The sequence below is a fragment of the Balaenoptera acutorostrata genome, chromosome 2, assembly GCF_949987535.1.
Source record: "Balaenoptera acutorostrata chromosome 2, mBalAcu1.1, whole genome shotgun sequence".
Lineage (NCBI taxonomy): Eukaryota > Metazoa > Chordata > Mammalia > Artiodactyla > Balaenopteridae > Balaenoptera > Balaenoptera acutorostrata.
The window spans coordinates 45,849,167-45,865,786 of NC_080065.1; the positions used below are offsets into that span (position 1 = coordinate 45,849,167).

At 34.8% G+C, this 16,620-nt stretch overlaps 1 protein-coding gene across 2 annotated transcripts in view; it reads right to left on the reverse strand.

The window, feature by feature from the left end:
• Positions 1-965: 965 nt before the first annotated feature.
• DHX29 (DExH-box helicase 29) overlaps positions 966-16,620 on the reverse strand; it is a 47,650-nt gene continuing 31,995 nt past the window's right edge. For both annotated transcript variants that reach the window (XM_007195595.2, XM_057540026.1), the window contains 10 exons: positions 15,099-15,187; positions 14,012-14,140; positions 13,842-13,917; positions 12,904-13,128; positions 11,673-11,809; positions 11,172-11,265; positions 6,115-6,417; positions 5,190-5,321; positions 3,959-4,055; positions 966-1,253 (listed from right to left, as the gene is read on the reverse strand). In XM_007195595.2, coding sequence (XP_007195657.1) covers positions 1,207-1,253; positions 3,959-4,055; positions 5,190-5,321; positions 6,115-6,417; positions 11,172-11,265; positions 11,673-11,809; positions 12,904-13,128; positions 13,842-13,917; positions 14,012-14,140; positions 15,099-15,187 — 1,329 coding nt within the window. In that variant the 3' untranslated portion in view covers positions 966-1,206. The remainder of the gene's footprint in view (positions 1,254-3,958; positions 4,056-5,189; positions 5,322-6,114; positions 6,418-11,171; positions 11,266-11,672; positions 11,810-12,903; positions 13,129-13,841; positions 13,918-14,011; positions 14,141-15,098; positions 15,188-16,620) is intronic.

Below are 16,620 nucleotides of genomic sequence, written 5' to 3' on the forward strand. Positions count from 1 at the left end.
ACGTTTTTTCGAAGATTTGCAACAATTTAAAAAACTTGCAGATGAACCATGTAGCCTAGAAATATCAAAAAAAAATTAAGAAAAAGTTAGGTATGTCATGAATGTATAAAATATATGTTAGATATACAAATACATACAAAATGTATGTTAATCGGCTGTTTATCAGTAAGACTTCTGGCCAACAGTAGGCTGTTAGTAGTTAAGTTTTGGGGGAGTCAAAAGTTACAAGCAGATTTTCAGCTGCATGGAGGGTTGGTACTCCTGTGTTGTTCAAGGGTCAACTACATTCACTGAATGCCTACTATGAGAGTCGAGCAATTAGACTGCATTCCCTCAATTCTAATCTTTTGTCCCTCAGATACAATTTGTGCCTTTGGTTTACACAAAAATATACTTTAAGTTCCTTAACAATCTTGACGGAAAATTCCTCTACATAATCAATATGGAGTTTCAAAGATACTCAGTAAGTGAAACAAATGAAACCACTGAAAAATTTCTAAGCATGTTTTACTATCTCAAAGTTACCGACCTTATCAATCCAATTATGGGTAAAAAAAGGGTTCAAGAGCAGTGATATCAAAGCTTATGATTGAGGAAAATGGTGCAAGCTACTCATCCGTGAGTTGACAGTAGCATTAGCTATAGCTGCCTATCCTCCAGTACTATGTCTTTGTACTTAGTGAATGTTACTGATATAGGTGGCATCTATTAATAGTGTATACCTTATTAGGTTTTGACTTTGAGTATCAAATATTAAATAAGTGAAGTTGTTCCTTTTTGTGGAAATTAAATTACAACTGGTTTTGAAGCTCATTTTCTCCTCTGGGTCAAGAAGGTCTAAACTCTCTAGACATCAAGGACTGATAGAGAGGATGAGGTGGGTACAAAGAGAATCACAACACAAAGTTATAGATACTATAGACACAGACCTTGCCCATAAGGCACATAATGATGTATACAACATGGATGATACCAAAGAATTTATTGTAAATGTAGTGGCAAATACATTGAGAGTAATCATCATCAAAAAGAAATTAGAAAATTACACGTTTAAAGTATGTGCTTTTTTCTGCCACCTTTACATTATGGCTAGTACCAACATTTTAAGTACTGAAATACTTAATGGGATGGTCCATTTTCACATAATTTCATGACTTTGCCTTCATCTTAATTTTTAAAGCAGTTGACCATGAATTTCAGTTTCAATTATTCTGTTTTTATCAATTCGGTAATGATCTGTAGAATCTTGTCATCTGGATGGAAGGAGAAAAAACTCCCATGAATAAATTCAGCACTGACTAATTTTCCAATATATACACATGTAAACCACAGATATACTTCATTAAAAGATTCTTTTAAATTAGAATACAGAATTAACAGCAATATTCACTATAAAACCAGAGATGCCTCTATAATATAATTTGTTGCCCTACAAATATTTTTTTAATTATCATTACAGTTGTATTACACCTACTTTGATAAAAAGTAGGCAAAGGCCTGAAGAGATGATGTGATATAACTGTTGGTCCTTTATAAGGAATTATTTCCTTAAAAATTCTTTTAAGACAGAAGTTTCCTAACTTTTTCACCTGGCTCAAATATACTAAAGGTTTTTTGACTCTTCCATATACTTCAGAACGTGTCAGGATTCCAACAGTATGGGCAAGGAATAAGGAACTCTTTATCCATTTCTCCATGTTTAGTCCAAAGGAAACAAAGAAATTTAACTGGGAAGTGCTCTTGGAGAGGTGTCAATGGCAAAGTGACAGACCTCTCCACACAACAAAGGAATCAAACACCAATTAATCTGATGAATAGACCAATAGAGGCTACATTATTTGCTAGAGGTTTTAACAGCTGCTTCCACTTTTAAACAGTTGGTCTGATATTGTGACTTCCTAACTACTCTCTGGATAATTGTAATTATCAGGGCTCCAAGACTGAAATTCTGTATCTTATTAGATACTTCAGTAAGAGAATGGTCTATGTTTCAATGATTGCAATGGAGAATTCTGATAACGGGGCCCATGGCCTGACACTCTGGTTCTCAGAGGCTACAGTGGCATTTAAAAAAAAAAAAAAGGAAAAGAAAGGTCACCTGCTGCAAGGGGAACACGGCAGGTCTAGAAAGAACCATGATTTTTAGTCTGAGGAAGAGTAGAGTAAAAGAAAGTACAAGAGTAACTTCAGTTATTTCTTTTTCAACAGCTTGGTGTTATATCCCAACTTTTCTTATTATAAAGTCCAGAAAGAGGACACTAATGTACTTTATCCTACCCCCTAAGTCAAAAATATATGCTTCATCAGAGGGCAAGTTCTGCTTTCTCTTTTATGGCAAAGAGAAACACTGAAATCATTTTAAAATTCATTTTTCTTAATTTAAAAGTTGAGGTTCAACCTGTCCTTTATATAATGTAATTTTTTCTAAGGCTGAGTTGTAGTGCACAAAGTTCCTCAAGAAAAGAGCTCACATCTCTTAATATGTCAAGACCTGATCTAAGTTTCCAGCAGTATAGGAAAACTAATACAGTTTAGCGCTTATTCATTCACCTTCAGTTATGCAAATAAACATAGAGTGTGAGGCTTCAGGGTAGTAGCACTAGACCAGTAGCTCCCCACCTTGCCTAACTATGAGAATTAACTGGGATACTTGTTAAATATAATCACATTGAACAAATAAATCAATTCTTAACATCATTAAAAGCAGGAAAACCAAACTGATGTGATGCAATGAGAGGAATATAGCACCAACCAAAAAATATTCTTTTCCTGAAAATCTGATTCTAATCAACTCTCTAGATATAACTACCAGTTTACAGGAAATATAAGAAACAGAGGGACTTCCCTGGTGGCGTAGTGGTTAAGAATCTGCCTGCCAATGAAGGGGACACGGGTTTGAGCCCTGGTCCGGGAAGATCCCACATGCTGCGGAGCAACTAAGCCCATGCACCACAACTACTGAACCTGCGCTCTAAAGCCCACGAGCCCCAACTACTGAAGCCCACGCGCCCCAACTACTGAAGCCCGCCCACCTAGAGCCCGTGCTCTGCAACAAGAGAAGCCACCGCGATGAGAAGCCCGTGCACCGCAAAGACGAGTACCCCCCCATTCGCCGCAACTAGAGAAAGCCCACGAGCAGCAATGAAGACCCAGTGCAGCCAAATTCAAATAAATAAAATAAATAAATTTATTAAAAAAAAAAAAAAGAGAGACAGAGAAACACATTAAATCAAAGCATGAAGATGCAACCACCCAAATCCTAAATGTCAGAAATTCTACCAGAAAAATAACCTAGTTTATTAAAAATTTTAAAATGGGGAGGGTAGTAGAGGGGAAGTGTTACAGATTAAAAGAGATTACAAAATAATAACATGGCCATCGGCCTCTCCCACAGAGGAGATTCAGTATGCCTGGAGTAGGTCTTTGGACTTTGTATTTTTAACAACTGCCAGGATAATTCTGATTATTTGGCAAGTTTGGGAAACACTATACCAGACTAAGTGGCAACTCAGGTGTCCACTGCAGATTTCTGTTGAAGGATAATGTACATATTTTATACAGACTAACAGCTCTGCATTTGTGAGAATGGTAGAGAAAACATGCTGGGAACCTCAGAGAAAGTCCCTCTTTCTTATTTTTTATAATAACTATCACTAATTTACTAGTATGTAAACTAGTAGCAAAATTACAAATGCTCAGTTTTATCATCCTTTTTCTGTGAAATGACCAGAAGTTTAGAAGTGAAGCATAGAAGAGGAAGGAGTAAACCAGAAGAATCTTAAGAGAATAACTAGATTGTGAATAATGAAGAACTGTCTGTGTCTGATGGAATTCAGCATAAAATAAATTTTATTAAAGTAATTTTTAATCACATGGAATTTAAGCCTCAGTGAGCTATAGTGTATGCCAGTGTTTAAAAGTATACTGTTTTCTACCTACATTATAATCAAACACTTACTTTCAAGGGACATCTTAGGATTTTCAAGCTTTTTTCTTAAAACAGAATCAATGAGAATTCTTAGCTGCTTGAAAATGACAGCTATCTTAACAGGTGCCTATTGAGAGGAGATAACAAATTGAACAATGTTAATCCCAGGGAGTGGGAATGTGCTTAAGTAAAATCAAAGTAATCATGTATACCTTACAATATGCTTTAGCACATCTTGACTTTAATATAAAACGTTATGGGAAAAATATAAATAAATCACTTCCTGTAGCTAAGATACATAAACTTCAATTTCCTTATTAAGTACCCATAAATTTGATATCTCTTTCCAAAATAAAGCAACCATTATTTCAATTGTTTGTTTTCTTCTCTTACTACAGTTTTTAAAATGGAATTTTTTTAAAAAGCTTTATTGAGGTATAATTTACAGATTATAAAAAATTTACTCATTGTATACAATCCAATGATTTTTAGTTAATTTATAGAGTTGTGCAACCATCACCACAATCCAGTTATAGAACTCTACTACCACCTCAGCCTCTTTGTGAGAACTGCACCTATTTTTTAAGTTGCCTTTAAAATTTACATCTCCAGTTTTAGACAAACAGCTCTCATGGTATATCAGCAGAATGTATTAGATTTGCTTAAACCGGTCAATGTTGATGAGTTACAGAGAAATAGACTTATTGCCGGTAGCACTGGTTGGTCTAATTTTTCCAGAGAAGAATGAAGAATGTGACAATATGCATTTAAGCTATGAATCTGTGTCTCTTTATAGGTGCCACAATATAGCGGAAGGAGCATGAGTTTGAGGATCAGATAGTTCTAGGTTTAAACCTTGCTCTACCATTAACAATCCATGTAACCTAGGTAAGTTATTTAACTTCTCACTGAGCTTAAGTGCCTTGTCTATAGAAAGAAACTATAGAAATTATCTAACAAGACTGTTAGGGTATTAAATTAGGGATAATCCATGTAAAGTTAACTACTGAAGTATACAACACATGGCAAATTATAATTATTACTGACAATAAATGAAATCTGTAATAGCAATATAATTTGATTTTCAAATTAAACAGATTTAAAACCATATAGGCAAGATAAAATAAGTAAGTCTTCTATTTTAAGTCAAATTATTGGAAGAAGTTACGCAAACTCCAATAAAATTTAAAAAAAAAACTACCTCAGTGGTACTGGAAGTAGAAATTTTAATATAATCAATAAGATCAGTTGTAGCATGTACCTGAAAATAGATCCAGCCATCAACAGAGAGAAGACGTTCCCGGTGTTGAACTTCTATGTCACCACCAAAAAGTAAAACTGGAAAAGGGGTTATTAGGGTAGTTTCCCTCAAATATACTCGGGCATACCGTATCTGCATAAAAACAGAGAGGAAAAAAACACTTTACAGCCTAAAAATATAAAAAATTCATTTATCTGTTTCATGTAAGCATTTTTCTATAATTTGCTACTATATATTTTAAGTCAGGTTTTATAAAGCTAGATGTCTACATTCTCTTATGTGCATAATTTGTCAATTTTATAATAATCAGAGTCACCACCTGTGCATTTATACTATTAAAAGGATTTTGAACATTAATTGTAAGGCTGAATTATATACCTTGAACATAAATGAGACTATGAACAAGCAATTTTATGCTAATGCTGTTAAATAATTAATGCAACAATAAAATTATGATTAAGTTTCAGAGTGTCTGGTTTCTAAAGCAAGGTTCAGCAATGGCCATTAGTCAGGAATTTGTCACGTTTTACACATTTAAGTTTGATGATATGCTGGGAGTTATTCAAGCCAATGCTTGAAATTATGGATCTTTATTAATTTAATGAGCTATGACTCAAAAGGTTGACTGTTTTAATTGTAATCTACAAATATTTGCTATTAAATTATCTTAGGTTGCACTGTGACTCAAACTGTTGCCACATCATATATAGTTCTATCCCATCCCTTATCTCCCTTATTTGGAAATGTGGAAAAAAGACATGTTACATATTTTTGTTGAGAAACCATGTACATCTTGATTTCGAATATAAACAAACATGAATAGCTCAATTTAAGAACCAATTACGATATCTGCTGGGCATCCTAATTTCTAACTGATTTCTAGAATAATGCCCTGAATATTGGAATTCAAGAATGAGTACTTTACCTTCTCCTGGTATAAAAGCCATCCATAAGTTTGCAAATCTCGATTTACTGAGGATGGATGTACTTGTGCTTTGCCTTGGGCTGTCTCCACAATGCAAGCCAATTTTTCTGTAACGTCAACTGATTTTGTATAGATTATCTTCCCCACATTGTCATACAGTCCAGCAGTAAGTACAGCTTTAAGAAGGGCAATTTCTTGGAAGGAAAGGATCTGTGAGGCTCTGTTTCCTTCCAAGCCACTGGAAGTTGTAGATGATAAAAATCCTGCTGCCTTAACCAACTTTATTAACTCCTGCTTTACATCCTGGATTGGTTTGTTGAAAAGAGACAAGATCATAATTAAAATAGAGAAGGTGCCAACCAACCTTGTATTTTATATTACTGTTTCCTATCAAAATTGACAGGATGCCAAAAAGCTAAAAACAGAATTACGACATCATCCAGCAATCTCACTCCTGGGCATATATCCGGAAAAAACAAAAACACTAACTCGAAAAGATACATGAACTGCAATGTTCATAGCAGCACCATTTAAAATAGCCAAGATATGGAAAAAACCCAAATGTCCATTAATAGACAAATGGATAAAGAAGATGATGTATGTATATACAATGGAATATTACTTAACCATAAAAAAAAGAATGAATTTTTGCCATTTGCTACAACTTGGATGGACCTGGAGGGCATTATGCTTAGTGAAATATGTCAGACAGAGAAAGACAAATACTGTGTGTTATCACTTATATGTGGAATCTAAAAAATAAAACGAGTGAATATAACACAAAAGAAACAGACTCACAGACATAGAGAACAAACTAGTGGTTACCAGTGGGGAGAGGGAAGGACGGAGGGGCAAGATAGGGATAGGGGACTAAGAGGTACAAACTACTATGTATAAAATAAGTAAGTTACAAGGATATATTGCCAGCACATGGAATACACCCAATATTTTATAATAACTATAAATGAACCATAATCTTTAAAATTTGTGAATCACTGTGATACACCTGAAACTTATTAATACTGTAAATCAACTATTCCTCAATTAAAAACAGCCTTTGTGGAAATTTGGCATGCTAAAATTTTTCATTTTTAGCCTTATTATAAATATTAATATTTGTTAAATATTTTCCTAGTCCATCATATTACTAAGTAAAGCCAGCAGCATAAAGTATATATCTTGGGCTTCCCTGGTGGCACAGTGGTTAAGAATCCACCTGCCAATGTAGGAGACACAGGTTCGAGCCCTGGTCCAGGAAGATCCCACATGCCGCAGAGCAATGAAGCCCATGCGCCACAACTACTGAGCCTGTGCTCTAGAGCTGCGAGCCACAAATACTGAGCCTGCATGCCACAACTACTGAAGCCCACGCTCCTAGAGCCTGTGCTCTGCAACAAGAGAGGCCACCACAATGAGAAGCCCACACACCACAACGAAGAGGGGCCCCCGCTCGCTGCAACTAGAGAAAGCCTGCGCACAGCAACGAAGACCCAAAGCAACCAAAAATAAATAAATAAATTTATTTGTTTAAAAAGTATATATTTTTGTGCATTAGTCTTTGTATAAATAATATCTTGTTAGTTTAGCCAACTGTTCAGATTATGTATTTTATTAATATATCAGTTTATTTTCAAGTTTAGCACCAGCCAATACTTGTGAAGAAATGTCTTAATATATTACTATTCCTCAAGTTCCATAAATATCTAATATTATAGTAAAATTTTAGACGAAAGACGAAAAGACAACCCTCAGAATGGGAGAAAATATTTGCAAACGAATCAACGGACAAAGGATTAACCTCCAAAATATATAAACAGCTCACGCAGCTCAATATTAAAAAAACAAACAACCCAATCAAAAAATGGGCCGAAGACCTAAACAGACATTTCTCCAAAGACATACAGATGGCCAAGAGGCACATGAAAAGCTGCTCAACATCACTAATTATTAGAGAAATGCAAATCAAAACTATAATGAGGTATCACCTCATACCGGTCAGAATGGCCATCATCAGAAAATCTACAAACAACAAATGCTGGAGAGGGTGTGGAGAAAAGGGAACCCTCTTGCACTGTTGGTGGGAATGTAAATTGATACAGCTACTATGGAGAACAGTATGGAGGTTCCTTAAAAAACTAAAAATAGAATTATCATATGACCCAGCAATCCCACTACTGGGCATATATCTGGAGAAAACTGTAATTCAGAAAGACACATGCACCCCAATGTTCATTGCAGCACTATTTACAACAGCCAGGTCATGGAAGCAAACTAAATGCCTATCGACAGACGAATGGATAAAGAAGATGTGGTACATATACCCAATGGAATATTACTCAGCCATAAAAAGGAACGAAATTGGGTCATTTGTAGAGACGTGGGGGGACCTAGAGACTGTCATACAGAGTGAAGTAAGTCAGAGAGAAAAACAAATATCGTATTAACACATATATGTAGAATCTAGAAAAATGGTACCGATGAACCGGTTTGCAAGGCAGAAATAGAGACACAGATGTAGAGAACAAAAGTATGGACACCAAGGGGGGAAAGCGGAGGCGGCGTAGAATGGACTGGGAGATTGGGGTTGACATATATACACTAATATGTATACAATAGATGACTAATAAGAACCTGCTGTATTAAAAAGAATAAAATTCAAAAAAAATTTTTAGTAAAAATAAAAATGAAATCCTGCCATTTGCAGCAGTGTGGATGGATCTAAAGAGTATTATGCTTAGTGAAATAAGGCAGACAGAGAAAGACAGATACTGTATGATATCACTTACTAGTGGAATCTAAAATAAACAAATGTATACAGCAAAACAGAAAGAGACTCACAGATACAGAGAACAAACAAGTGATTACCAGTGGAGGAAGGGAAAGGGGGAGGGGCAAGATAGGGATGTGGAATTAAGAGATATACACTAGTATGTATAAAACAGACAAGCAACTAGGATATATTGTACATCACAGGGAGTTATAGCCATTATTGTGTAATAACCTTTAATGGAGTATAAACTATAAAAATACCGAATCACTATGCTGTATACCTGAAATGAATATTATGTTGTAAATCAACCATACATCAATTAAAACAAGATTAACAGTATGCCAAATTTTTAGTTAACTACAGCCCAAATTACATTAGGGAGGAAGATACTGGAAAGTCAAGGATTAAATGGAGTCATCTGATTCTGTAACATCAACTGATTTTGTATAGGTTATCTTCTCAAGACTTTAGATGTCATAAAATAAGAATGTCTAAAATGTGAGAGCAATAAAAATGTACCTGAACGCATTTTCATTCAGTCTATTTACTTCCACAGTAGCTCTCCTTTCAACATTTTTACTCAATAAGGATGGTCACATAGAGAACAGTAAGGAAGAATTACAGAGGACTCTGATCCTAGACTGCAAGAACCTTCTTCATTTGTCTCTGGGAAACATCTTAATTTCCTGAAGAACTCTGAGAAAGTTTATTAATGGCAACAATCTAAACTTGTTGCCTAAAATCTTTCTCTACCTCTAGTAGTGCCAATCAACTAAAACACTACAGGGAGGATAAGCATTTTAAAGTAAACAGGATACAAGTGATTAAAAGGTGAAGTGTACATTTACGATTTACTTTAGGCTTCTGGTTTGGGACTTAAGGGACTTTAAGTCCAGGAGAGAAAAGGCCAAACAGACAGTTGCTGCCACACCACAAAGCTGGTAAAGAGATTGAAAACCTTGCAGCCCAGGGGAGGTGAAGAAAAGGCTCATAGAAGGAAGGGGGTGGGAGGCAACTTGGAGGTTGGGAGGAAGTGGAGTGGAGATAAAGGAGTGTTGATTAGCTCTCCATATCTTGAACCCCAGTCAGCTGGCCCAGAGGCATCTGTTTCTTCAATTTATCCCTTTTTCTGCTTCAAGAAGGACAAAGTTTATTCCACTTAGCAAAGTCCCTGCTGTCATCTCTGCAGTTATTTTATTTTTATTTATTTTTTCTTGCATTCTTCAAGTCTACTGCATATCTGACATTATAGAAGTACACTGTTAGGCTAATCTAATAATCTAGTTTTTATTCATTAGTTCAAAAATATTGACTAAGCACCTAATAGATGCTTAGGTACTAGGTTCAGCAGTTATTTTAAATTACACACACAAAAATTGGTCAAATTATATGGGAATAAAAATATTTTTTAACCTTTTAAAATATGAGCATAGAATAGGGGAATTATGTGAGAGGTTATGGGAATTGGGTGAGAGGTTATGAATACTTTTATAGCATGTCTGCACTAAACACCATTTCCCTTTAAATGTACTAAACTTGAGACATGTCAATCAATGTGTGGACCTTGTGTGGATCATGATTTGAACTAGCTGTAAAGAAACATTTATGAGATAATCAGGGATATTTAAATACTGTATAGTTGATGATATTAAGGAATTATTTTTTAAGGCATGGTAATGTTAAAGAAAAAAATAGTCCTATACTTCAGAGACATATAACAATCTGACGCCTGGGATTTGCTTCAGAATAATCTAGAGGGCAGATAGTGGATTAACGGGAGTATAAGTAAAACAAGGTTGAGCATGTGTTGATAATTACAGAAGTGGGAAATGAGTACCCAGGAGTTCCCTATACTATTTTGTATGTTTGAAAATTTCCATAATAATTAAAAATAACAGCTGATTATCAGAGTTAAGAAAAACTACAGAATATCCCCAATTCAATTCTATTTTTTAAAATGAGAAACTGAGACTTAATTAACCTTCCCCAAGCTGAGCTGCTGAATAGACAACTATCCTAATTCCCAAGCTAGTGTTATTTCTATGAAATCATGTTGCATCTTTGATCATTTCCTGAATATATTATGATTGATACATACTATTTTGAATCACTGTGTAATACAGGTTAACTGCTGGGATAAACAAAACAAAAAATCACAAACTTATTAATTCAGCAAATGTTTATTAAACCCTTACTATGTGTCAAGCACTATCCTAGGCATTTCTTTTTCCAAATGAATCCTATTGACTATATGACCCTGAATTAAGATAGTTGCATTAAGACTTACCTCTAGGGTTAACAGTGATGTTCTATTAAGAAAGTTCCTCCGGCAGTATGCTATTTCAGAACGATAGCCTCCTTCTTGCCGTGCTTTCTTCCATCTACATAAGTAAAATGACCAAATTTTAATATGTTTCCAAACTCTTTTTCAGATGTACTAACCAAAGCTTTAATTACATTATAATCATATCAAAAGAGGAAGTTTTAGGAACTAGCCAATTGTATGTAAGAATTTCAATTACAATACAGATATTTTTTGTTCATGTATAACAGTAAATTCATAACTTCAAATACAAGGTAATATACACATAATAATACAGAGTACATTCGTAAATTTTAGGATTATAAAAATGTGAATCTTTAAAATGACTCAACTTGACAGATGCAGTAACTAAAAATAAATTTAAATCTTAAATGTATCTTTTTAATAAAAGTCAAAAATAAATTTTTTTAAAAAGTAAATACCCTCAGGTTTGACCTACTGACAAAACCCAGATTATTTCTTTACCCCAGATATGCATTGTAGATCGTCAGATGGTCTGAATCTGCCATAGCCAAAGCTGATTTTGCAAGATCTGCTTCATCTTTTCGACCAATTGGTGTGGTAAAAGGAGACTTCTCTGTCATAACTGCAGCTAGTGTTGCCTATCCATAAATAACCAAAAAATTTGTCATTAAAGAGGTATATATTGAAAGCTGATTTGAAATAGAAAGCAAATCATAAAACAATTGAACTTTCAAGTTGCACGTTTCTTCTTTTCAATTTATCGTGTTCTATAATAGCTACATATTTTCATTTTAATTAGTTACTTTTAGTTTCATTTTATGGAATTTTAAACATTTATCACTTTACTTTTACACCATCTTTGTGGGTAGTGAAGTAATACCACCAGAATCAGAGATTTTAAAAAATGAATATTTATGTGATTTATAGTCTGTCACACAGTTAAAAGAAATCCCTTAACCACAGCTCAGGATCTTGACTCCTAGCCTGAATTTCCATTGTCTGCAATGCTCTTTAAATACTTCTTACATAATCTGGACTACATAACAACCCATTTGTTGTTGTTGTTGCAGCTTTTCAGATCAACTGTCATGGCAGAGGATATTTCTTGGACTCAACACAATTCTGGTGAGTATCTATATCTGATACTAGAAAAAAAGAGACTAGAGTAAGTCATACTCTCTCCATTTCATTTTCAAACAGCCTTGATTTGTAGTCCCAGAAAAGGCCACAACTTGATATAGCTGGAAAGTTGGAATGGCAGAGCAGGCATATGAGCCAAGAGATTCAGAGTCACAAAGTTTGTTAATTCTGAGATAATTTGAGAAAACAGAATTGCTGGTAATTGCTAGCTCAGAGGTAACTCAGAAAAAAGGAAGTTTTGATTCTACTTATGTGTGGAGTTCAAAACGCTCTAAGAATCACTTACTATATATTCAATTAAGTAAATATTTCAAGTGGGATGTTTGATAGCAAAAGTCTAGACAAGCCAAAACCCTTTTACAAAATAGTACCTACAGTACACTTAGTAAATGGATGATTTTCTTGTATATAAACATAAAAAGTTAAATATTCAAAAATTCTCATTAAGCATTTAGATTTCCTGGTTTTAATGTTAGTACAGACATTCTGTTTAGTTAAAAAAAAATAAAAGTTAAAATTTGTTTCTAAACTTAATATGTCCCCAGCCAAAATGATATTTACAGTGAAGAAGCAGCAGTGTTGTTTGTCTTACCACTGGATCAAGACAGCCAAAAATGGCACCAAAAATAAGCATCTTGCCAATTTTGACATTCACAGGCAAAGCTGCAAGGTGTTGGCCCAATGGAGTCAGTTTAGGCTCATTTAGTTCACAAGCTCCAATTTTTCGGAGTAAATTCATTGCATTGCTGATTACTTGAAGTTGAGGAGGATCTAAAGCTTTGGAGAGGAAATCTTCAGGAGAACCAAGATTGCATTTCTGCAGATTGAAAAAGTGATAAATTAGTATGTGATCAGAAAGAATTAACAAAGAGATGGTCAAACTGGAACTAAATTTAAGTAAAATTTTAAGCAAGGAGGATAAATGTCTGTGTCTATTAAGGGAGTAGCAAAGAGGATGAGATCTTCCAGTCCATATTTTTAGTTTCTTCATCTCTGATTTTTATAGAATCAAAAATCTGAGAACTGAAGGATATTATAGATCTGTCAGAGTAGGAAGCCTTTGGTCTAGGCTAGGATTTCTCAAGTCCAGCTCTATTGTTATTTGGGGCCAGATAATTCTGTTTTAGGGGACTGTGCTGTTCATTGTAGAATGTTTAGCAGCATCCCTGGCCTTGACCCACTAGATGTCCATAGCATGGTCTCCCTCTCCCCCCAGTTCTGACAACCAAAGATGTTTCTTGACATTCCAGTTTTTCCCTGGTGAGCAATATCGTCCCCAGTTGAGAACTACTGGTCTAGGTTATGAGTCTATATTTTCATCTAAAAACTATGGGTGCCTATGGCAGACTTAAAGCACAGTGGGTTTACTTACAAAAGATGGGGGAAGGGGGCATTTATTAAAGAAGAGTAAATAAAATACTTGAAAATCTAGAGCAACAGAAGGTAAGATAAGTTTAAGTCTTCGTCCCACCCGCCCCGCCCAGAAAGGGGTGAAGAACAAAAAATTCATCTAAGTTCCTTTGGGAATACCATAATATGAAGACATAATTCCTCCAAAGGCACACGCAAGATTTCAGGAACAGAATAGTCCATAAAGCCTTCAAATCTGAAAAATAAAATAAAATAATACTAAATACATACTATCAGAAATGTCACACTGTACTGGTTTATGTGTTTTTAATTTCCGGGCTATGCCATACCTTTCTCTCGTGTACATTCGGAAACAGAAGCCACCTCTGACGCGCCCAGCTCTCCCCTGGCGCTGCAGAGCACTTGCTTTGCTGACAAACGTCTCCACCAAAGAACTCATCTGACTGCTTTCATGGTACCTAGAGAAATGTTTTAGGAGAGAACATGTAGATAACTGACTGAAATCAAAATCTGAAAAAACTGGAAATATTTGACTCTAAAATTAAGTTGAAGATTAGAGTGCCTCTTAATTATGCAATAAGAATTCTGAGAGTTTGAGAAATGTCGCTGTGAACGTTACAATTCAACGCACCTTTCACAAGATACAGTTCAACCCTGAAAACACCTCCTCTACAGGTACAATTAAAAAAATCAAGAGTTTATTTTGTACTGGATAGTCACACTCACTTCCAAATATTGCTCAAGTTTCCTAATATTAGGGACAGTCTATATAGATTACAATAGACTACTAAGGTGGTCTCCCTTATTTGTGAAATATAAACATTAAAACATTTATAAAGTAATAACCTTTCTGTTGAAGATTCAGTTAAAGTTATCTATTATGTGCCAATTACTGTACTAGGCACTTTCAATTATGAAATTTTAATTTTTCCCATTTACATATGAGGAAACTGATGGTTATAACTGATGCTCATATTACTTGCTCAAGATTATAGATCATAGATTTATAATCCAACTCTGATTCTAAAACTCATGCTCTTTTTTTTGTAATCCCATAAATAATGCTTTTGTAAAACATTAATTTATAAACTAATTTATAAAAATTTATGTTCTGAATATTTTCTCAGCACTTTTCTAAAAGTAGCAATACATTGACATTACTTATGGGAAAACTGATGACATGAATTTTAACATTTATTCTCAGACATTTTAAACTTCCCTACAGTTTCTCTGAGACTTTTTGTGTGGGCAGAATTAGGACATTTGAGATTTTCCTGATATGATTCTGTGATCTAATGCTTGCTTCAGCAGCACATGTACTAAAATTGGAATGATTCTGTGATGTCTCCTAAGAATTCAAGGGTCCCAAGCCCTTTGCAGGTTAAAAATGTTTTGATTTGGAAAATTCACACTTACTTATTTTCTTTCGTTCTTCCGGTATCAATTACAAATACAACATCTGGAATAGTGATACCCGTCTCTGCAATATTTGTTGCTAAAACAATCTGAAAATAAAAAGCCAAAACATTTAGGTAACAACTTTCAGCAATGTGCCATCATTTAAACTCCTTTGGGTAGTTTAGCCAATGGATTTTAAAAAATGAATTACAATTTTATTTACAGAAATTCACAATCTAATTGCTATTACTGTGTAATTTAAATTTGCTCTAATTAATTTTATCACCTTAGCTTATTAATTAAAGTTATAGATTCTTATTCCAACAAAAATACCAGTCCCCTAATTCTAGTCAGTCATCTTAAAAATGACATACATGGAATGGGAAATTGGATCAGAGAATGGAGACTGCTCAGCAGAAACTTCACAGTTAAGTAGAAAAAAAAAGTAATAGTTCTTCAGTAAGAAGAACTGGTGGGTTGTTGCCCTGGCTCTGCTACTTATTAGCTTTGTGACCTGGGCAAGTCATTTTACCTCTCTGGCCTCCAATTACCTGACCTGCAAATTACAAGGTAGAAATAGATGACTTCTTAAGTCCCTTTCTAGCTCAAAATTTCTTAATGGTGATGGCTGAATAGTGCAATCTTCTTGTGGCTTTTTTGTTTGTTTGTTTCTTCTTTTTTTTTTTTTTTCTGTTGAGTCCTTGGAGGTAAAACATTTAGGAAATTCTAGGTCAAATTCAATATATTAGCGCTCTATCTCAATACTGAGTGCTTGCTTTTCTTACTCATTTATCCTAGGAAACAGAACCCAGATTATTAAGATTTAGATGGGACCTAGGTGATCGAATTTTTTAGAGGTGGAATTCTTTTCTTAAGACAAAATGTTACAGGGAAGCCAAATGTTACAGATCAGAGCACACAGCCTCTGAACCCCTGGAGTTTTCAGAGCACAGTTAGAAAACCGTAAGTTTAATCCAGCTCCTGGTTAAAGATGAGAAAGGAAGCTGAGTGGGTTGCCAAAGGTCACAGACATGGCAGCAGCTTAGGGACAAGAACCCAGGCCTCCTGCATTAGAGTGCAGGCTCTTGCTGGGAGCTCTGTGTTCCCCAGAGTTTCTACATTGTGCTCTTTTTTGCCCCCCGCCTAAGAGAGGGTCAAAATCTGAGAAACTCTGTTTGCCAAGTATCTCTTCGTTCAGCATCCGAACAGAGGAGATGATGAAAATACTTAGATTGTTTCCTAACCTAATGGTCTCTGTATTGCAAAAATAATCAGGGATGAGTAGCAAAGAGAACAAAAAAGAATCCTCCCAGGATTCAAGTAGCTCCTGATATCCAACATCCTTTGTGATATCTTCTTTAAGGAATAGTAGTGATTTTTCTTTTCATAAGCAACATCCATGCCATATTTTTAAACTACCACTCCCCTAAAGTTATTAATAACATATAATATAAACATAAACACCTAATATAAATTGAATTTTAATACTGGGTTCACTTTTGATTATGTTAAGCTGCCGACCATCTGGAGTCTGCATGCA